The sequence below is a fragment of the Triturus cristatus genome, chromosome 1_2 (assembly GCF_964204655.1).
Source record: "Triturus cristatus chromosome 1_2, aTriCri1.1, whole genome shotgun sequence".
Classification (NCBI taxonomy): Eukaryota; Metazoa; Chordata; class Amphibia; order Caudata; family Salamandridae; genus Triturus; species Triturus cristatus.
The window spans coordinates 1,117,921,613-1,117,945,213 of record NC_140580.1 but is presented as its reverse complement, the minus strand read 5'-3'; the positions used below and the strand labels follow the sequence as shown (position 1 = coordinate 1,117,945,213).

The 23,601-nt window shown below is 46.7% G+C and overlaps 1 protein-coding gene across 5 annotated transcripts in view; it reads left to right on the top strand.

The window, feature by feature from the left end:
• Window positions 1-873: 873 nt before the first annotated feature.
• SCAI (suppressor of cancer cell invasion) overlaps window positions 874-23,601 on the top strand; it is a 561,593-nt gene continuing 538,865 nt past the window's right edge. Inside the window, exons 1-2 of one of the 5 annotated variants that reach the window (XM_085613779.1) lie at window positions 874-1,022; window positions 6,913-6,970. Coding sequence is in view for 1 of the 5 variants with exons in the window: in XM_085613778.1 (XP_085469904.1) it covers window positions 1,141-1,266; window positions 6,913-6,970 (184 nt within the window). In the remaining 4 variants the exon portion in view is untranslated. Of the gene's footprint in view, window positions 1,077-1,137; window positions 1,267-6,912; window positions 6,971-23,601 lie in introns of those variants that run through there. The other 4 variants (XM_085613781.1, XM_085613780.1, XM_085613778.1 and 1 more) reach the window with 4 other exon arrangements.

Below are 23,601 nucleotides of genomic sequence, written 5' to 3'. Positions count from 1 at the left end.
ATAATTGAACACACAGCAGTGACCTTTGGTGTTAAACTAAAGACAGAGTGAGGTAATCCTACATGTGCACAGTATGCAATCCTTGGCTCAAATTCTGGTTCACTCAATTGACCAATTGTGCGATCCATGGCTCATCGATTTCCTTCACAATGTATCATTTTCCTTAACCATCCACCCTGGGAACATTGAAATAATTCAACACTCTACAAAAATCTCACATGTATATGGTTAATAAAAAATAAGCTTGTCTCGCATTTCTTTGCAATATAGGTTATATACAAGCTGACACATTTATGCCAAACTGACACATTTTGAGTAACTTGTGGACACATCGTCAGAACATGGGATATTGTTGCATGTCTCAGTGAGACATGCTGAAAGATACATTTTTGTGGTTTTTACCATATTTTTCATGATATTTGTTTCCCGCTGATTTACGGACTCTGCTTGTGTTCTTAAAGACAAGCTACCGCCGCACCCCCTAACCAATGTGGCACTTCCCGAGTCTGCCTGGTTCCACCCAGAAATGTAGGGCCAGATGTATCAAAGGGTTTTTCTCATCCTGTCTCTATGGGAAAATGTGATAATATGTGTGGGCCTTAACATATCCGACGGTCATGTGTGAAATTGGAATGTTTGAAGTACCCGTAGTTTTAAATGCTAATTACTAACAATGCACTCGTACAGGTAGGAAGAGAAAATGAAAGTGAAAGAGCCGCGCACGCGCTCCGTGGCCAGAAGGTGGCGCTGGTTACCCTCCCTGGTCCTCCGTGGTGCAGAACCGGCAGAGGGAAAGGCGATTTGATTGTCAGGCTTTGTGTCCAATCGCGTTTCGAAAATTCCGTATTCCGGCATTCTTATCCAATGAGGAATAGCGGAGGGAAACGTGCGTTCATGGTAGGTTGCAGAGCACTGCACACAACAGAAGCCTTTGGTTGCTGTTATCACTGCTGCAGCCTGGGAGTGTGTGGAGCTGCACAGGAGGGCAGGAAGGATCCTGCAGCAGGACAGGGCAGCTCCAGGTGAGTGGAACGGGGGGAGGAGCCTACACTGCAGCAGTATCATGGCAGCTGCAGGTGAGTGTCACAGGGGAAGGGTCTGCACGGGGGAGGGGCAGGGGCAGGGCAGAGAGCAGACTGCATGCAGGGGCACAGTGCAGAGAGCATCCTGCAGCAGCAGCAGCACAGATCAGCTTGCAGCAGCACTGGGGCAGGGAGCCACCTCCTGCATGCAGGGAAGGGGCAGACAGCACGGAGACAGCCCCAGGTGAGTGTCACAGCGGGACGGACGCAGAAGGGCAGAGCCGGGCAGTAGCCTACAATAGTACTGGGGTAGAGGACTGGGTGCAGCAGCAGAGGGGCTGTGGACGCATGCATCTGCACAAGCCCACCCCCAGGTCGGTGCCACAGGGGAGATGGGCCAGATCACATCACACAGCAGTAGGGGATAACTCCGGGTAGAGGCAAGGTGAGAGGGGTAGTAACGCGCTTCAACGCCTCCTCAGGGGTAAGAGCTAAATAAATGCAATTACAATGCAGTAGCCATCAGACAACCTGCATGAGTGGAGGGTATATATCAGGGTTCAGCAGTTCAAAACAGAAGGGGCTGTACATGGGGGAGGCTGCATGCAACAGCACCGAGTAGACAGCGGGTTTCAACAAAAGCACTAAGCAGAGGTCGGCTTGCATCAGTGCTGTGTCAGACAGCAACCTGCTGCAGCCCAGGGGGCAGAGAGAAGCGTGCACTGCAGCAGTACAGTGGCGCCCACAGCAGGGCATTTGGAGTGATCTGCGTGAGGAGCTCATCCATTCTGGGACTTGTGGTCCTCCTATAATGGGATCCACTCCACAAACTGCAAAAGATATAGAACTACTGGGCTTGATGAGCTACTGATGCAAGCAACTGGTGAACTCAAGAATCCCTATGACTTGGGTGAGTGCGAGGGAAGGAGCATTTCAAGGCCAGGGACTTGCAGTAAGAGGCGACGAACAACCTCCAGTACCAGAGGTGCAGCTCCAGGTGAGTGTCTCAGAACAAGGGCAGATGACACAAGGCAGCAGCACGCGAGCAGAGAAGAGCTTCAGCAGCACAAGTGAAGCCTCGGGTGAGTGTTAGGAGCAGCAGGTGCAGTGCAGGTACTACAAGGAGAAGCTTGCAGAATGACACTCTTGTAGCAGCACAGAGGCAGATAACAGTGTGCTGTAGTAGTAGAAAAGGGCAGAGAGCAGCACACTGGAGCAGCATTGAGCTCAGTGCGTGTGTGGCATGCATCATGTGAGAGAGGTCACACAGCCAGAGAAGGGCCCACAGTGGTTTAATAGCATTCAGCAGAGATTTCGAGACAGAGGGGAGCAACTAGGGTGGCCACATCTCTCCAGCTCATCCAGTCCTGGACTTTTCACATTCAAATCGTTGCTGTCATTTGTTTTACATGAATTAGTTTCGTGGAAGCAATGAAAGACTACAACACCCAGAATGCATTATGGTTGGCACATTAACGCAGAGGAATGGAGTTAGGGTATGTGATGAACAGGTGGCCCCTGGTACTAGGAGAGCACCATGGGGTAATGAATATCCCGCACAAAAGAAGGCAGAAAACAGCCTGCAGAGGGAGAGAGTAGAAAGGCAGAGAGCAATCTGTAGCAGCAGAGGGAGAGAGTCTGAGGCCACATAGTGTACCCTGCAGCAGCACCGGGGTTAGACAGCAGCCTGCTCCAGGTAGCCTGCAGAAACAGGGGCGGCAGTGGTGGAACAAGGCACTTTGGATCACCACAGAGGACAGTTTATAGACGCACTGGGGATAGAGAGCAGTTTATGGAAGCACCGGGGATAGAGAGCAGTTTATGGAAGCACTGGGGACAGAGAGCAGTTTATAGACGCACTGGGGACAGAGAGCAGTTTATGGAAGCACTGGGGACAGGGAAATGTTTATAAAAGCCCTGGGGACCGAGAGCAGTCAATAGAAGCACGGGTGACAGAGAGCAGTTTATGGAAGCAGAAGGGACAGAGGGCAGTTTATGGAAGCACCGGGGACAGAGAACAGTTTATAGAAGCACTGGGGACAGAGAGCAGTTTATGGAAGCACTGGGGACAGAGAGCAGTTTATGGAAGCACTGGGGACAGGGAAATGTTTATAAAAGCCCTGGGGACCGAGAGCAGTCAATAGAAGCACGGGTGACAGAGAGCAGTTTATGGAAGCAGAAGGGACAGAGGGCAGTTTATGGAAGCACCGGGGACAGAGAACAGTTTATAGAAGCACTGGGGACAGAGAGCAGTTTATGGAAGCACCGGGGACAGAGAACAGTTTATAGAAGCACTGGGGACAGAGAGCAGTTTATGGAAGCACCGGGCACAGAGGACAGTTTATAGAAGCACTGAGGGCAGAGAGCAGTTTATAGAAGCACTGGGGGCAGAGAGCAGTTTATAGAAGCACTGGGGACAGAGAACAGGTTATAGAAGCACTGGGGGCAGAGAGCAGTTTATAGAAGCACGGGGGACAGAGAGCAGTTTATAGAAGCACTGGGTACAGAGAGCAGTTTATGGAAGCACCGGGGACAGAAAACAGTTTATATAAGCACGGGGGACAGAGAGCAGTTTATAGACGAACGGGGGACAGAGAGCAGTTTGTATAAGCTGCAGGGACAGAGAGCACTTTGTAGAAGCACTGGTGACAGATAGCAGTTTAGAGAAGCAGCTGTGACAGAGAGCAGTTTATGGAAGCACCATGGATAGAGAGCAGTTTAGCACCGGGGACAGAGGGCAGTTTATGGAAGGACCGGGGAGAGAGAGCAGTTTATAGAAACACCGGGGACAGAGAGCAGCTTATAGAAACACCGGGGACAGAGAGCAGTTTATAGAAACACCGGGGACAGAGCAGTTTATAGAAGCACCGGGGACAGAGAGCAGTTTATAGAAGCACCGGAGACCGAGAGCAGTTTACAGAAGCACTGGGAACAGAGAGCAGTTAATAGAAACACCGGGGACAGAGAGCAGTTTATAGAAGCAACGCAGATAGAGAGCAGTTTACAGAAGCACAGGGGGCAGAGAGCAGTTTATGGCAGCACCGGGGACAGAGAGCAGTTTATGGAAGCACAGGGGACAGAGGGAAGTTTATGGAAGCACGGGGGACAGAGAGCAGTTGATAGAAGCACTGGGGGCAGAGAGCAGTTTATGGAAGCACCAGGCACAGAGAACAGTTTATGGAAGCACCAGGCACAGAGAACAGTTGATAGAAGCACTGGGGGCAGAGAGCAGTTTATGGAAGCACCGGGCACAGAGGACAGTTTATAGAAGCACTGAGGGCAGAGAGCAGTTTATAGAAGCACTGGGGACAGAGAACAGGTTATGGAAGCACCAGGCACAGAGAACAGTTTATGGAAGCACCAGGCACAGAGAACAGTTGATAGAAGCACTGGGGGCAGAGAGCAGTTTATGGAAGCACCAGGCACAGAGAACAGTTGATAGAAGCACTGGGGGCAGAGAGCAGTTTATGGAAGCACTGGGAGCAGAGAGCAGTTTATGGAAGCAGTAGGGACAGAGAGCCGTTTCTAGAAGCGAGGGGGCCAGGGGGAAGGTTACTTAAGGGTTCGCTGTAGAACAGAGAGCATCGCCGGCAGGGCATGTTCCGCTCTGTAGCTCATTCTACTGGGCAGGCCCAGCTCAGTGGCACAGAAGGCCGGAGTGGCCTCTATTGGTGCTTGCCTGAAGGGGTTGTGGGGTAGGTAGAACAGACTTGGGTAAGTGTGGCTGGGGCAGGTCTCAGTTAAAAGCACATGCGTGTTGCATGGGAAGGCCGGGTACGTGCGGCTTGGGTAAGAAGGGCAGGTCCAGGGGTAAATACCTGGGACTGGACACAAGTGTTTGGCTGTTCCTGGTAAGTGGCAAGGTGGGCTGCACACCCAGGGTAGAAGAGGCAGCTGTGGTTCCTGCAGAAGGCTGATTGGTCGCAGCGCGCGTGCTGTGTGCTTTCCTGCCGCCTCCTTCTGTGTTAGGGAAGCAGATAACCAGTTATGTTGTGTTATTTCTTCTTTTTTAAATTATTTCTCGTGTACCAGCACAATTGTGCCTGTGAGGGGAATGGGTAAAAGAAGGCATTCTGCGTCAGGTAAAATGCCCCCCCCCCCCAACGTCTCTTTGTTTAGGGCGTTTTAGTGACACCCACCCCCAGACGATTGTTGGGAAGTCCTACGTTTGCCCCTCCAGTAATACAGCCACGTTTGCCCCTCCAGGGGACACTTAAATGTGTCATTTCCTCATGACTCCTAAGATATCCCTTTTGTACCAACCTCTTCCGGAGGTGCCAAGGGAGTCCCTTCTCAGTTACCCAGATATCTCTTCTGTGGCTCCCCAAGTTCACCTTTTTGAAGGACCCCATATATCTCTTCAGTGCTAAAGAGAAGTTGTGCCTTCCGTTAGACTGTGTGGCTTCTCTTCCTTGCACCTCCATGCTCCCCTTCTGTATGGCCCAAAGGTGACCACTGTGTAAGACTCGAGGGCGCGCAGCTGAGCAGTCTTAAGCATCCCCCATGACCTGATGTTACACACAGAAGGTCCCCTGCATCCTAGGCTGACACTGCTGAGCCTCTGTAAGGTGTCATCATTGTAAATCCCAGAATATGGTGTCTGTGTGACGTTTGCAGGTAGGTGAGTGAATTGTACTTGGCATTTACGGCATTCATATGTGATTATAAGGGAGCCTGGGTGTGTGATAGTGCAGCAACTCAGAATGCAAAGCGAAGATTGTGTTGGGTTTTAGTCCAGGTAAGGACAGGCCACTGAAAGTGCCCTCGCCGACAGGTGGCTCATCACGACCTGACTACGTGTTGTGGACTTTTCCCCTCTAAATACACGTGTGGGTCTTAACTCCGCCAGTGAGTGGTCTGCGTGCATTTGTGAAATAACATTGGTAGCCGTGTCATTGTCTGCGTGTGCATTGTCTGCCTGTGTACTAGTGCGCCCCTCTCCGAGACAATCCACCCGTCCGGACCATCTGGAAAATACACTCGCCTTTCATTCAGTCGAGAAAAGTGGTGCGGGGACTGGAGCAGGTAAAGCAGCGTCTCTCTCTCTCTCTCCCCCTCTCCCTGGAAGGTGTGTTTTTTCTCTCTGTGTCTCTATGGAAGGTGTGTTCTCTCGCTCTCTATCTCCCTCCCTGATAGGTATGTTCTCTCTACCTGGGAGGTGTGTTTTCTCTCTCTCTCTCTCGCTACTGTTCTCTTAACTCTCGCCCTCTCTGTCTGCCTCTTCCTTCTCTCCCGCTCCCTCTCTCCCCCCCTACCTCCCCACCTTTCCCTTTTCTCTCCCATTCTCTCCCCCCCCCCTCTATCTTCCTTCTGCCTACCCCCCCCTGCTCTCTCTCTTTTCTGATGGAGTCCCTCCAGTTCTTGGTAGTCAAAGATAAGAACGGAAGGACTTCACTTGATATTCCCCCACGAATGTGATCAAATGTGCACACTTTTTGAGACGGGTGCAGTGGTTCTCTGCCCCCACCTATCAGATCCTCTCTGCTGCTGCTATAAAAAGTCAAAATATATCTATTAAACTGTACCCTGGGGGAGAGGAGACCCGAGGAGGGGATCAGAGGAGTCATTCCAGTCCTGCACACGATGCCCCGACGGTGGGCGCGTGCCCGTGTGCACCCAGCGCTTGGCAGAGCTGTCAGACTCATGTTAATAAGGGGGGGGGGGGAGCATTCCTCTGGGAGGCACAGGCCGCTCTGTCGTGTGTATATTTTTCTGCACAGGGTTTTGGGGAATCTATTGTACTGTGTGCACCTCGGCGGCAGGCTCGAGAGCGCCACCTCTCTGCGGATCCGTACGATCGCTCGCTGGATCTCAGGTCCGTGCGGGCTGCGGGCACTTGAGCGCCGGTGCCTTTCTTGTTTTTAATGCCATCCGTTTCCATTGTCTCTAGAGGCGCGCAGCGGAAAAAGGAAGTAAAATCCCACATTCCCACCGGCGAGGCGAAGCAGGTAAGACTCTTTGCTGGCCATAGCTTGACAGCCATGCTTGCCTGCATGTTGTATGTGAGATCAATCCATGAAGAGCGTGCCTGCCTAGGAAACACAAATGCAGTGTGTGAAACTGCCCTGCACCCTGCTCGGCGGGCGCCTCGCCCCTCACACCCAGGGCAGACCGTGCATTTGGAGGGAGGGTTTTTAGCGTGACAGGCAGTGCATGCTAAGTAGAGTGTGCATCGTATGTACGTCCAATGGCACAGATACAAACTGGCAGTCTGCATTATTCGCAGCTCTGCAGCTGCCAGCGAAGGCTCCCACGTAATGCCACATCATTATTTTAAGATTGAGTGTGTTTCAGGCATTCCTAATTTGTTGTGCAGGTGTGTACACCTCTCTCGCTCACTCAGGTGCAGTATTCAGAGGCATGGCGGTATAAAAGATGTGTGGCTGCGCGAGGGGAGGTGCATGAACCGCCATCAAACCAAGCTATAAACGTTCTCTCTGTCGCACTGCTTCTGGTATCCTCATTGTGCTGTAAACTTCACTAAAGCGCATGTCACACATCAGTGGGGCACATAAGAGTCCCCTCTGCCACACATTTCTGCTTCCGTCTTCTAGCCTTTTCTAGAGTGACGTTTGTTGAGAAATTGCTGAGTTTCATGTACAGATTTGTATGTTTTTTCCTTTTTTATGCTTTTTCTGTCTTCCAATTTTCTATGATTCATTCTTAATCCCACTTGCCGGTTTGTATTTTATTCTCCCACTCTGACCAAGAGCCCTTTGATTCATTTCCCCTCTTACAAATTTGCAGAAGTGTTGGTTAGGCAGATGGGCAGTTGCTTTGTAGTCAAATGCTCCTCGAGGCACTAAGTTTTTCCAAATTGTTTGCCAGTTCGGTGGCAGGATTATTTTGTGACAGAATTCCGTGATTTCTTGTGAGTCTCCAGCTTGCTGGGAGGAGTCAGATGAGGAGATGGAGGGGGGTTTGACACCTGTGCCATGAGACATGCCTAGGTTGGCCTCCCCGCTCCAGGCATTTTGGTAGCAATGTTCCCTCAGCTTCATTTGGCGGCGGGTGGTGTGTCGGTGGTTCGATGTGAAGTGTGTCGTGATCACAGATCTGTCCTGCCACTTGTGAACCCTGAGCATCGGGCAGCCAAGCTATTGTGTCCTGAGCTCTGGTCACGCAGAATGGGAGCAGGTGGAAACCACGAAACCGTAGCTGTGTCAGTAAAGTGGGCATTCCTTCCTGAAGGAATGTCTCTACACCCATCATGTTTCAGAATAGATAGGATTCTGAGAGTTTAGGTGGACAACCCCCTGCCATAGAGTCTTTGGGCCTGATCTAGGTGCGGCAGAAAGGGTGCTGCGCCATATTGAAGAGCCACCCGACGTTTTTAGAGCCGTGCGGACCTTTAGTATATCAGCAACGGAGACAACTGACGGACATACACCTCGGTCGGAGGTTTTGCCATTTGTCCTCCCGCCCTATTCATAGAGAGAGAGCAAATGGCGTGTTTTCACTTTCACGCACTGCCTACCATAATGTCGTGGTAACTGAAAGTAAAACTATATTAAACCCCCATGGTGAGGGAGGTTATTACTTTTTTTTTCCCCCAAAATCCTGCTTTGTGAGTTTCTTTTTGAGAAAAAAAAAATCTTTGAAAGTGTGCTGTCTGGTTTGGTCATGTTAATGGAGTCGGATGGCCCATTTTTAATGTAAGATGTCCGCTGGGCTAGTAGACATCTCTAACGACGGTGGGTGGAGTACCCTCGGCATAGCAGTCATATAGTACTCCGGCATCTCGATGGAATTGTACTCAGTCTGCCGCGCTCAGAATCAGGCCCTTTGTGTTATGTGCATGGTTGTCTTATCAAAACTAGCCCCACTGAATTACCCACATATAGCTTTCCAGAAGGGGGATCTAGATGAATGAGTGCACTGTGCATGTTTTGTTCTCATTGGAGTTGCCTACGTGAACTCTTCAGATTGATGTTGTGGCCACTGGCTCACTCGCTGGTGATAATTGGCCTTCAGCTTCGTTTGATCAAAGCGTTTGTGGTCTAGGATCCACAGAAGGAACGGTAAGAGTAAGGGTTCGGATTCCAACAAAGTGGTAAAATTTGAGTCGGGCAATGCACCAGATCCCGAAGTCTATTATCACATGCATGCACGTTGCAGATATACAACATGCGATAATGGCCGTAGGATGTGGGACCTCCAAATGATAAAGTCTTCATGTTTGAAATTTAATTTTGTAACGCTTATCAAGGGAACATTAGGTAGGCCAGCAGTGATGGCCTGGTATTCACGAACCTTTAAATCCCATGTCACTCCTCCAGCATTAGCTCATTTCAGTGGTCATCGTAAGTCGTGGCTGTCATGTAGCTTGTTCACCATGTTTCATGTTTGTATGTACTTAATGCATTTTAAGGCACTTTAGCCTTGCCTGAGGAAAATCACAGGGCCTTACCTTAACAGGAGCATGCTATGCTAATGGGTGAGCTAGAAGAAGCAAAGCTGAAAACGAGAATTAAAGTTGTATGTTTTCATTTTCTGACATAAAAAAAAAGGATAAGGGAAACGTGTCAAGATGCACAGAAACCCCAAAGAGAGGAAAATGGAGGTCAAAAGAACTGAAATGAAAAAAAACAGAGGAAGGAGTGAAAAAGAGTAGTAGAAAGCAGAGTGGAGAGGTGGGTAAATAGGTTGAGTAAAATATGTGATGGAGAAGAAACCTTTAAATAGATTTGCACCTGATATAAGGAAATTTGGAAGAGATTTCTTAAAAGATGGGTGGTTGTTTAATTGGTGGAGAATCGAGGAGTGAGCACATCGCAGAAGACTGTAAGTAAAAGAAGCCCTAGAAGTTAAGGAAAATTTGAAGTCGAGTAAGAAAATGCAGGAAGAAAGAGTTTAGGGCAGTAGTTGAGGTGTGAAACGAAGAGCTACGAGAGAACAAAATGTGTAGTCAATTGAAGAAATTGACAGGCAAGCCTTGGAGTCTACTGTTGAGATCTTCTGGAGCAAGCAGGATGGAGATGGATGCAAAGAATGAACAAGAAGGATCAAAGATGGGTTGTGAGTAGTGGAGGGAAGAGTAGGAGGAGGGTTGGAATTTGAAGGAAAGCAGAAATAGAGAGGGCAGGCAAGTGGAAGTAGGCGGAAGCAGGAGCAAATCGAAGATAGAAAATTGAGAGTTGAGCATTGAGGAGCCATTAAAGTATGATGTTGAGGAGAGAGATTTGAGAATTGCTTTTAAAAAGAGGGATGTTAAACACCATAGACAGAATTTAGATGTTCAGAAATGGAAAGGGAGGACATTCTTATTCTTCATATTCTCGTTGAATACCAACAGAACAAAAAAAACTACAGACAAGTTTTGGTTAAATCAATAAACTGAATAAATGTGGCATGAGAATTAGGAGCTACGCCGTGAACGGTTCAACCCCGCGATGTCGAAAGAGGGCAGAGTCTTGCTCGCAGTGTGTGTGTTCCATGACTTTAGGGGTCTCAGGACAGTTTCTGTTGGTGATGTTCATCTAAAGGATCACCATCAAAAAGTCACTGTCGCTGTTCACACCTTTCACCGATGAAAACATACTTTTTGTGATAGATGTTTGTTCAAACAGTATTGAAACCATTACATTGTCCTGCTAAATGAAAAAAGTGTTCTCAAAATGTATTTGCTGCAGAAGGTTTTTATTTGTCAAGTGCTCTGTGCACGGTGTGTGCCTTGAGGTCTTTCTTTCAAGGTTTTCATATTCACCAGGCACGGGGCAGTCGGTCAGTAATGTTTGTGCCAAGCCATTCATGAGCTCCCTAATTTCATAATAATTTGTTTTTTGAAAGTGTCCATAGGACACATAAAATGGGCTCCGTGCTGCAGTGGGATTTGCCCTGCCGCTCTTTCACAGTATGAGAGCTGGTGGATCCGGCGGGCGCGAGAAGCTCAGCCAGTCAAGCGTTCCTTGGCCGCTTTATAATGGGCTCCCCGAGGGGTGCCGCGGTACATTCTCCTTATTACTCATGTATCAAGGCCATCGGCCAGTGAGGATGGAGGTGGCGGTCCATCTCAGTTCTTCGCCGCCTTGTGCTGCTGTTTCCATAGCAGGAACAATGTAAGGCTCTGTTGACTGTGCTTTTCTGCCAGAACCTTCTTATGAGATCACTTCTTTTAACTCTGCCCAGTCACAAAAAATCAAAATAGTTGGCCATTATCAGGGAACACATTCACATAGACCTAGAAATGTTCTACAGTTCCACCGTGGCATATCCATTAGTCGCAAATGCCGCTAAATTCAAATAAAAATCCACCAAATCGAGGAGGTTTTTAACCAAAGGCACCAGAATTTCCTTCTTCTCCATAATATGTATTTTATGTGTTTGGGGTTTTACAGTGATTCATTAATGTTCAGTATTCATCTTTTTAGGTGGATGCTGTTGTGCGACTGCGGTTCCTTCAGTATTGGAGCGAGTGAGATTGGGAAGCGTGCCTAAAAACTGTGTTACTGCCGCCTGTTCTCCATCAGGGGCTCTGATGCAGATCCAATGTGTTCAGCTGACATTTTCCAATGCCTGACAATAACCTTCAAGGTTGTTTTTGCCTCAGGATATTCATTTCTCCCTTGAAAGACCTTCTATGGACAAAAAACCTATTAACACCTAGGGTTCACTTCCCATACGCTGTTACCAGAGACCAGGTCCGTAAAATGTACGTTATTGTGTAACTTGCCAGTAAAGTCCCTTATGTAATGGTCTGCTGGGCACAAGGGATGTTTCTGATTTTAATTGGATATCCTGTTTTACCCGCAAGCTCTAGCCATTAAACAGTAGGCAGGCCCACTTTTCAATTTCAGACTTCTTACCGCTCTATATTTTCAGGGTGGAAAAAAATAGGTAGGAAATCAATACATCTGGACCCAATCCTTTATTTTTATTTTTTTATGGCAGTACAGGATAATGCCCTTTTACTTCCTTGGCTAATGTTTTTTTCCACCAATTACTAGAGGCCCACTATTGGTTGCCTGGGCTTGGACCTGTTTTTAAAAAATGTTTTCCTTTATTAATTTTGACCCAGTTAATATTGCAGAAATGTAAATGTAGGTTAATGGCACACAGTGCTTGCTGGCTGATTCATTATTATCATATATCACTCACCCCACACCCTCTCCCCTCCAATCTTGGATCCCATAAACAACCCCTTACCTTCAGGCAGGGATCCCATAAACAAAATAGGGAGGTCTCACTCACCGTACACGCTGACATTGATGTCAGTGTGGGCATATGAGCTCTTGTTTCCGTGGGTTTGTTGTCATGTGAGGTCTCATCAACGCACAGTATAAGGTTTGCTGCACTACAGTAAGTAGGTAAAGAGTGGTTAGATTCCAAAGTCTTTGCAGGGTATATGATGAGGTGAGACAGTCTTTGAACCTATCCCCTAGATCTGGGTTTCACGTCCCCTCTAAATAAGCGTTACCTGACATTTAATTAGTGAAAGAAAGTTTAGTTTCCTGATGCATTTATCTGAACAGTTTTCTGCAGGCCTAGCATATGAGTAGCACGCATCGAAGTCCCATTATATGTAGGTATCAGGACCACAACCTCCTACGGTAACTTATTTTATTTAGGCTGTTCCCAGGTTAACGCTTAAATGACCCCTCCTATCTTTTGAACCTTGGATACACTGTGCCTTGCGAGAGGTCTACCTCTGGTCGTAGATGGGTGCAGTGGTTTTTGGCCATTGCCTTGTGAACAGGTCTGCGTTAGCACCACTGAACAAAGAAAAGACCTTCTTGAATTTGATGCCAAATACCAGCTGAAATTAGTAATCACTACTACATCTCCATAAAATAACTACAGTTCTTTATCGAACATTTCCAAATGGCAACAGGAAGTAACTGGAATTTGCAGTGGGGATATGCAGCAGTTGGGTGAGTGGCCAAGAAGTAGGCTGGTGTTATGAGATGCCCATTTGACGTTTGCTGGTTCCAGGAGACCAAGAAGTCCTTCTTTGGGCTGGCGTAGAGGACCGAGAGAGAGCTGGCCTGCAGGCGTTCTTCGATATGTCCTTCCCCCGGCTGCTCTTAGTAAGGTCACCCATGAAGCCTGCTTCTTCATAGGTTCTTCCCATGTTTATCAACTTGAGGTGGCTATCCGACTTCTCCAAGCCTCCTGTCCTCAGGCGGGGCGGAATGTCTCTTCTTACTATAGAGGACTGTGGTGCATTAGGCTCAGCTAGACAAAGGCCACAGTTTGTTGCTAATTTAATTGTTTTCTTGAAAATGAAGCCACTTCTCGCTTTTTTTTGCACCACAATTAAAACACGCGTAAACTTGACCCGGATTCACTGCCTCAAGGGGGAGCTGTTGCAGCAGTTTTTCTAGGCTCCGTATGTTCTTCTGTTGCTCTGAGTTGTTGCAAATATTAACTCCGTTTTCGTGCAGTTTGGTTCCAGAGGACTGGTTTGTGCCAATGTCTGGCTCATGCCATCTCTTCCAGCCGCCCCGGAGCTGTTTCTCGGTTCTTCTGGCCTTATGTACTTTCCCGTAATGGTATTATGTGCCCCCCACCTCCAGGTAACGGGGGTCTTGGCTCAAAACCTTGTGCAAATAATTCATTGCTGTGCTCAATTTATGGTTATTTGCATCAAGTTCAAATCCGATACATTTTACCCTGTACCCACTTTGCTTTTATTTCGATTTCAGATCTTTTCAATTTTACTTTTACATACCACTTGTCGTTTCCTTCTTCTACAGCACATTCAAACCCTCACAGACTTAATAGTGCTTTATAAATGAAATGCAACATAATTTATTATAGATATAAAATAGCAACTGAATATGTGAATATAAACCATATTGTTTGTAGATACATGTTTGGGTGCTAGCACTTTCTCTTGGATAGCAGCACTTAAAAGCCTGTATTGGTGGCTCAAGGTACCTTCTGAAGAGAACTCTGTTCTTTTTAACCCCAGTTCTGCCAGTTTGCTTTGTTTGTTTCGAAAAATAAAGTTTTGACTTTCAAAAGTAATATCACCCCAGTAAAATACTGGCCAGGTAAGAGGGTTTTGTGAATGGTAGTTTTCCTTGTGGGGACGCTCGCCAGATTAGATACAGATGTATGCAGTTTGCTTCCATGGGGGTAGGCAGCAGTCACTGGCAGCATTTGATGGCCAATTTAGGTAAAGTGTGGTAAAAAGTGACCCTTAATTGCAGACAGAGTCTGATGATGCGCAGCTATAGGGTGTGGGCAGCTTTTGAACATGGGATCGTGCACCTTCATATGGGGATGTGTTTACCGCTGGACCACTGGCGCTTAACAACACTTCATCTTGAGCTGATGCAGCATTTACAAATGCAACACGCGCACCTGTTTATCCCTGGTGCATGCAGCATGTGATTGTGCACGTGCAACATTTGATAAACTGTTGAGTGCGGTCAGTGCCTGTTTTGCGAAACGGCGTTGGATTGCAGGTCTCTGATGCGGTTGATCACATATTCATGCATCAGATAATCCTGGGCTCTGGAAGTGTTTGATTAGGGATAACTTGAGATCCCAGGTGCCTGTAGCATTTGATGGTCAACACAATTTAATCATCAGGGGTTAGGATTTCATCACGAGCATTGCTTGAAAGTGGGATGGACACGTGCAAGTGTTGGTTGCATCTGCAGTTAAACCCTGATGGTCATCATGGCAGCAGCAAGAATGTGGCAGTGTGTATTTTATTTAGCAAGTGTTGGCAGTAGTTCATCGCAGACTGCTGTTGTTTGCTGGGTCTCAGGCTCCACTAGAAATGGTGCCAGTGCGACAACCCCCTTCACCCTGACAGCTGCTGACTGCACTGCAGGGCAGGAGTCTGGCTCTTAGCTAAGGACAAGAGCTCTTCAGAATTCACTGCTTTGTATGATTTGTATTTTCGATGGGCTTGCCCCTTCCCTGAGCCGCTCGCATTGGCCTATCAGTGATCCGATGAATTCCTTGGCAGATGGCCCACCGTCCACCTCCTGAAGCCAAGACCTGCTGAGGTCTGACAATAATGCTACAGATCTTTGGTGACAGCTCAGAGCGCTATCATCTGGATAACTTCTACTTCCTGTCTCATGCCAGGACGTCATCATCCTAGCATCTTCACCTCGACACATTCCACGCCTCTTTAAAGATCTGCTGTGCACCTTAACAAGAGCTAACAAATGCCATCTACCGACTAGATCTTGAGGAACTTCTGCAGGCATGAGGTGCACATGGACTGGAGACATCAAGTTTTAATTAGAGATGGTTGAACAAATGCAGCAGACTAGTTTGTGGGAATAAACATTCAGGAAGATAAAGACTCCTCGAGATCTCGGCATCGGGGTAGCGAAAGATGTAAGTAAGGCGTGTGTGGCTTCTGATTTTATTTTTATAACTGGCACATGTCAGGGGAGAATGATTAGCACGTGTAGTCTTCCATTTCCTTAGAAATGATCTTTGCTGCATGAAAGTCTGAGCCAAGCTTTTCTTTTCGGTTTACCATTGATTGCCATAAACAGGACCACTGTGCAAAGCTTAGACTTGTGTGCGTTGTGGTTTTGTTCTGCATCAGACACACACTCTGATGAGCAGATGAAGAAAAGCTTGATATTTTCTGCCCCGTCCTCTACTCCTGAAACACAAATTCAAAAGATTAATTCTAGTGGCACAAAAGGGCTGCCACCCCAAAACGAATATTGAAGGGTTATTGTTTTTTTCAAATTGTGGCTGTGTTCATGGTTTAGAAGATTGGGGGTACGTCGCGCACTTTGTGGACAGTGAATTTTAGCAGCGCTGTTGGCCCATTTCTATCAGTGCTACTTTAAAGAAAATCACTCGGCTTTAATTCTCTGCGTGAAGGTTTAAATCCACAGATTTCATTTTAATCCGCTAAATGCTTTATTTTTTAATTTTATTCTTTTTTCAGAAGTGGGGGCTTATAAACTTTTGAGCTTTTGGTGACAATACTTGGATTCACAACTGCAGGCTTTTAGAAGCTTGGCGACCTGGTTTGCCTTCTTATTGGCGTACCTCACTGAATGTATGTAACATTGTATTGTGAGCGTGGGCACCAGTCGACAAGTGTGATCGGGTGTATGCCCTATAGAATCACAAGCAAGGCTCGATCAGGAGCTTGTAGTCCTTTAGCTTGGTTGCGCGCACTATTGAATATTGGGCTGAGTTGGATCGCGACTGAGCCGCGTTTGATTGCATGTTTATACAGTGAATGATCACCTTTGCATGCAAGATAGGATCACAGGTGGTATTTGATCACAAGTGAATGTGCAGTAGGGTCTTTGGTGCATTTGATTGAGGGTGCAGACAGTGTGTGCACCTGATTCCACGCAGTTATTAAAAGTGTTGCATGCATTTGTTGTACAGCATATAGCTTTGAATCCCAAGTGTGCACAGAGGTTGACTGTGGTTGCACACTCCATGGGATTATATTGTTGCTGCGCAGTATATACGGATCATTGTTTGTGTTCAATCCTGGTTGTGTGCAGTGCACTGTAGTGTGGGTCTGCTTTGTAGACACACCAACAATGCTGGGTCTGAGAATCATTTAATGATGGCTGATGGCTCTGTTTGTGGGTATGAGGCACTTGGACCAGTGGTGTAGGCGCAGGTGTAGACACTGTTTCATTGTAGGCACGGGCATTGTACGGATGGTGCGCCGGGGTTGGCAGCATTTGAGTAAAAATGCAAGTACTGATAAAATACAGGATTGTGGAGAGCTTGATCTGAGCTTCTGAGCTGTGGCACCGTTTGGATCCTGACACAGCTTGTTCATAAAGGTGGTCAACAGTTTTTATTTTTTTTACTTTACAGAGATTTACATAGCGCAAACTTGACTCAAATCGGGTATCAGAGCGCTTTACATAGCACCAGTTGCATTACATGAGGACACATTCATTTTTTGTTAGGCAAGGGGAGATTAAGTGATTTGCCCAGAATCACAGGATGTTCACCATCATTGCTGAGACTCGAACCCAGTTCCCAGATTCGAAGTCGACCGCCCTAACCGTTAGGCGAACTCCTCTCCCCGGTTTGACCACGGTTGAGGGGATTGAAAGAAGTCGTGTTTTGTGCATGAATACGTAATCAGGGTTTTAATAACTGCTTCCAACAAGAATGCTTTGGTCCATGTCTCCAGCTCTGATCACATCCACACGCCACAAGAGTTTTCTATTTTTCCTTTATTCTTCTACCTTAGCACAGCTCCACGCCACACTTGTGCACCCCTTGAATGTCTTTTGGCGTTGAATGAGGTTGAATGTCGCGTGGCCCTCCTCCTATTTCTCCAAAGGATTCATATAATCTAATGGGGCTTTGCAAGCGGTTCCTTGGATACTGTATACCGATTCATCACCTCCGTCTATAGCACACCCACATCCGATTGAGGATATTGGCCTTTCTTCCTCCCTGAAGATCGCCCATGCTCGCTCACAGCATCTGCTGCATTTTAATCCGCGTGTCACATCCCACGAGTACCGCTGCGCCCTGGCGTCTCACTTCCATGAGCCCAGTTGTGCATCCGACGCAGACCAAGTCATCTGGTTTCCCTCTGCCACATCCAACGCAGCCATGCGGTGGCCATGCTCCTCCTGCCTCTAGACCCTTCCAGGGACATCTTAAGGATTTTGGGGGCCCTGGACCAAGCCTATTTTGGGGGCCCCTTTGAGGAACAGTTTTGAATTAATGATCCTGTTTCAGCTCTTTCATGCCCTCTTTGGTCGACTTGACCGCGTACTTACACACCTGTCCAAATTCGAAATGTGTTTACATGTAATGTTCATGGATAGCGATGCGTGTTTTCAACATTGTAACACAGCAGCTGCTCGCTAGTAATAGTGCAAATAATCTCTTTGACACTCCCGTTTCTCATATGTGAGGTCCTGACTTGAAAAGAAACTAATATATGGATATTGCATGAAACAAACACATTTCTCTAAAAATGTCTGTAATAGACACACAAATCACCTATATCGAAAACAAAGCAAAGAAAAGTGGTATTTAAAACAATCTGTTTAGGAATCATTCAGTGTCATCAGGGCAAGACTTCCAGAACAGAGCTGGTTCTATCAGGGGCCCCCCTGAAAAGTTGGTGATCCTGGGCCGTAGCCCACTTTGCCCACGCCTTAAAATGTCTCTGGACCCTACACACAATTCAAGCCCCCCAGGGCATTTCTAGCCCTGATGAGCCTCTTTTATCCAGCACCAGGTGGAATCGCCACCGACACCTTCTAAAGACAGACCTAAGATATCACAAACTCCCCAGATGTCTCTCCTGGTGCTCTTATTTGTATGCAACGCCAGTGGCTGTCTTTTGACTTATAACTATGTTTTTTTTATTTACACATTGTCACTTCCTTCACTTTGTTTTGCTATGGTCCTTTGCACTTAGGGTTCTGTTGAAAAACTCTTTCTCACCACTCACTTGATTTTGTGTCACTCAGTTGTTGTATTTACTTCTAATTACTTTCAGAAAGTAAAGTAAATTCGAATGATTTGATTAATATACTGGTTGAGTCTTCCAGTGATTTTATGCTGAGATTCACTCATGACAGAATTATTTTGGGGAGAGGATGTAGCATTACGGCGAGAGCGGTTGACCTCGAAACTGGGGAACCAGGTTCGAGTCTTGGCAAGGACGCTCAACATCCTGTGATTCTGGGCAAATCACTTAATCTCCCTGTGCCTAACAAAAATGAATGTTTCCATCTGTAACAAAACTGGTACTCTTGTAAAGCGCTCTGATACCCGATGTCTCCGGTCTAATTCGCGCTATAAAAAACTAAAAAAGAAAACCCAAAAAACTAAGGACTGTCCAATATTGATTAATTCAGCTCAGGATTTTCCAAGTGTATCTTATTGTTCCTTTAAATGGGTTCCATGCGGATGCCTGTTATAAGTTTATCCTTTCAGCCACGGTCACTTTGCTACCTTTGTAAGCTCAGCTGTCCACGTGCCTTCTCCTGTTTCAGGTTTACATCACTCCTATTCCCCGCCTCTGGGACTCCTCCCCCTCTGCATCTGATCACCCAACTCTCTCAGTGCTTTAAAAAGAGCCTCCAGTTGCCACTCACAATGACATGTCAAAGCTAAATGTGTCTCAAGAAACATGTGTTCTTCACTCCTATGAGAATATCCTCCTCTTCCCCTAGCTCCAAAGTTGGCTAAATCTGCTAAAAGCACTCAAGGTCCCTTTAGCTACATCATTGGGCTTCGCCATCAAATCACATCTCAACTTTTAAAAACAGACTGGAAAGCTGTTCAAATCTGGTACCTTCCAGCTTCACATGTGCTGAATAAATAACCCAGCGATCCCCTCGGATGACGTCAGACTGGTGGTTCTCTCCATGATGCTGTCAGGTCTGGATGGAGGCCATTCTATCACAGCAGGTTAGCTGAAAACAGTGCTGGCTCCACTGAAATCCACAAGGTATATCACGTATAAGGAAGGCAGTCTATGACAACGAATCTGCAAACTGACATGAAAAGCTGACTGCGGCCGGAGGCTTATGCCGTAGACAAAAGAGATGCAAATTGTTTCTTGAACTACCAAAAGGAAAGGGAACACTCTGCACATGCATTCCTGTGCCCACCCCTCAGGGAAGGGAACGCCCTGCTGCAATATGTAAGGTTATGTCCAAGGGTTCCCGCGCCAGGTCACATTCACTGCACAAGGCCAGGCAACTATGCAGTGCTTCAGGTCACTTTTCACTCAGTGACCAGTCATCTTACAGAACCATTTTCTGTCCTGGCCAAGAGGTTAGACCACATTGCACCAATAACCCTGCAAGAAACGTTTGTGCAAGTTGGCAAGTACAAATATCAGTGTAAGGTATGTGTAAATCTGACTGGCACCCGTGCAGGCTTGCCTGGCACTGCTGAACGTTTTATGATTTTATCCCAAAGATTTTGGAAAACATTCAAAATGAACCTGATTTAGGAGAGGGCAGAAACTGAGACCCTGCCATAAAACAACAGCCTGACCGTGCTGCAGACGCCCTATTTAGTGTACGGTAGGTGGGCGACTATCCGTTTGCAAACGCTATCTAAGATGGTCCCCGCCTTGGAAATGGCAGCGTACCTATAGGAAGCTGTTTGCTCATGACTGAGTACAACCCCAAGGGAGGCCATTCCCAGGGGCCACTTTTGATGCATACTTACCGTCAACAGTGTCATATATTGATATATTTACTGTGGATCTGTTTATCAATCACAGCTAATCATTTCATGCTGGATAGAAAAGCTGCAGACCATCTTCAGACCCTTCCTTATTAAGTACCACATCTCCCCTACTCCGTCTCTCACCGCTTGATGTCCCTTTGCTTGTATTACTCACCATTGTTTTTTTTCTGTGAAGTTGTCTCTTGTGTTTTGGCCTGGCTAATAAATAAAAAAAACTTGTTGAATTATATACACATAACCTGATTTATATTCAGTGCCAAGAACCCCAGTTCAATAAGTCACTGACCACGGGCATGCCTGTCCTAGACTCAGATGGACAAAGTCTTTTAATTTTAGATTGCTCTCTAGAGCTTTCTTCACATTAATTTTCACCTTGACCTCTGATGCTAAAAGGACCTAATTTATGTTTCTATTTATTCATATTTATAGGTTCTCATTTTATTTGTGTCTCTTCATCTGTAAATTTATTAAGAAAAGAAATGGTATATTTGTGCATTTTGTTTACTTGATGAATGAACACTCTCACCTCTATGCGCGCAGGGCTTTAGTGACTTTCATAGCTATGAACGGTGAAAGGTTAGTCTTACCTGGAAACCTGCAGCATTGCAGTCCTGTCACGTGCATATCTGCGCCTGTTAATCATCTATCAAAAAACCTCCCTCTGCTGTCAGCATGCATAGATATTACCCTTGTCCTCCCTCTGCTGTCAGCATGCATAGATATTACCCTTGTCCTCCCTCTGCTGTCAGCATGCATAGATATCACCCTTGTCCTCCCTCTGCTGTCAGCATGCATAGATATCACCCTTATCCTCCCTCTGCTGTCAGCATGCATAGATATCACCCTTGTCCTCCCTCTGCTGTCAGCATGCATAGATATCACCCTTGTCCTCCCTCTGCTGTCAGCATGCATAGATATTACCCTTGTCCTCCCTCTGCTGTCAGCATGCATAGATATCACCCTTGTCCTCCCTCTGCTGTCAGCATGCATAGATATCACCCTTATCCTCCCTCTGCTGTCAGCATGCATAGATATCACCCCTGTCCTCCCTCTGCTGTCAGCATGCATAGATATTACCCTTGTCCTCCCTCTGCTGTCAGCATGCATAGATATCACCCCTGTGGTCGTGATTGACAGCACAGAGAGAAAATCTAAAGAAGATTTGATTCATGCATTTTCCATTTTTATAACCAAAGGAAGTGTCTTCTGCATGTATTTTATGTGCGCACTATAGTTAAAATGCAGAACCATAAGTGAATTTAAACGGGTTTCCTCGTGGACCAAGGATGGTGAGTAACTAGTCGTCCCGTTCCCTGTCGTACTCTGTTTAAACCTGCATGTGTATTACTTTTTACTTGTAACGCACACTCCACAATCCAGACTGTGTCTAGTCATGAAGAGGCTTCGAACAGAGCCAGCAGAAAATTCAGAGGATGACTAGTCCGCTGTTTAATGCTGTCCTGAAAGTGGGCTATGAATGATTTTCCTTTAGGATTGGCCGCTTGAACAGGCTCTTAAATACTCTTCTAGACTGCCTGACAAAAGGGCGACTTCTTCCAGTAGCCACCTTTTTTTTTTTTTCCTTCCCGAAGTTTTGTATTGCCGTACTTGACCTAAAATCAGGTATCGGAGCGCTTTACATGAGCACCAGTTGCGTTATATGAGGACACATTCATTTTTGTTAGGCACTGGGAGATGAAGTGGTTTGCCCAGAATCACAGGATGTTCACCGTCATTGCCGAGACTCGAAACCGGTTCCCCAGATTTGAGGTCGACCACCCTAGTCGTTAGGCTACATCCTCTTGCCACCTTGCATAGAACAGTGTACATGAAATGTGTCAAGTGTCGCCTCGAGAGGGTTCCAAATAGGAGGAAAACCCCACAAAGGGGAAAAAAACTCCTTTGCAGACTCTTGACTGAAGATAAGCTTAGAAATGAAGAGAGTAGCAAGGCACCAACTCCTCCTGAGGAGCAGGACAGAGAAGAAAACCAGAAGTAGAGTTCCAGAAGTAGAGTTCTGTAGAAAGTTCCAGCTGTAAATCCAAAGACAACAATGGAAGCACGGGGAGGGAGAATGGAACGAAAAATAAGGGAAGGGTTGTAGTATACAATGTAAACCTTCACTTAAAGTTATCCCCTTATATATGGTTCTAACATGAACTGACATCATAAAAATACCTTATTTCATCTTGGATTGGGATCTTCCTTGGAAAGGGGCTGTTATAAGGCCTGGCCATTCCCTCATTCAGAAGCCATGGTGTTTCCTTGACAAGCAAAGAAGAAGCCCACGTTTGGCATCTTTCGACCAGCGCTGCGCGCCATGCTGCCGCGGCTGCAGTTTTCACCTTGTCCTCTGGACTGCTTGTGTAACGCCGTCTGGGTGACCTCGAGCACAGAGTCAGGCCAGTCCGCGCAGCTAGGGTGCTGAGCCAGGCCTGAGCGCAGCACCTGAGAACACGCCGCCTGAAAAAGCGAACAATTCTCCTCCCTCTTTGGCCCTCACAGGCCCCCCAGTAAGCTCCCAACTCCATTCTCAGCACAGACATAAAATTATTCCTTAATTGGAGTGATAGACAAGCCCATGGTCGAGATCCCAGCGAAGGGAATCCGCGGTCCCATTGGAACCTACAGTTGGTGCGGGGAACCATCAGCAAAGATAAGTCCCCTTTGTGCAGGAGATGATTGGGGCAGTTAAGATTTGAGGTCAGTCGTGGTATCCCTGTTGGGTTGCCCCCTTCAGTATCTTGTCTGTGGCGAAATGGAGACATTGAATAGGATTTTTATTCAAGCAGGTACATATTTTATTATATTCAGGGACTTGATCGCGGTACCTGGCTGGACCTTGACATTTTGGGGTATACTAGCGTGAAAAGAAGGGGAGGACACCCCCTACAGTAGGCATCCACAGGAGCCAATCTAATATCAACAGCAGTACTAAATAAATATTCGGCTTTTTGTGAGGAAAAAGTCCTGGAACAGAAATGTCTGCCTCAGTTAAGTGAGTTTAATCAACTCCGCAATGTGTCCCTGTGGAGAACCATTCTGGATTTATTCAGCACTTAAATAAATTGGATTCTCCTAATTATTACTTTGCACTGCTATTTTGTGCATAGAAGTTTGGAAACTGCTGCTTCAGAAACTCTCAATTTCTTGACTGTTTTCCCTTAAAAGTGCTCGGGTTGTGGCTGTTCGCGCCGCTCCGTTATCCAGATGGTGAGGCCTCTGGCTAAAGAGCTCTTGTTGATTCGTTCTCTGCTAATTGTCCTCATTACCATTTTAATTACGTCGCCTTTTGTTCTGCAGAGCAGTGCAAAATGAAGTTGCATGCATACAAGTTACATACATTAAAACCACCATGCAAACCGCAGAGACTTATGAAAATACTTACACTGTGAGTAAGACTCCTTGTTACGTTCTCTAGTGTTGAGTAACCTCT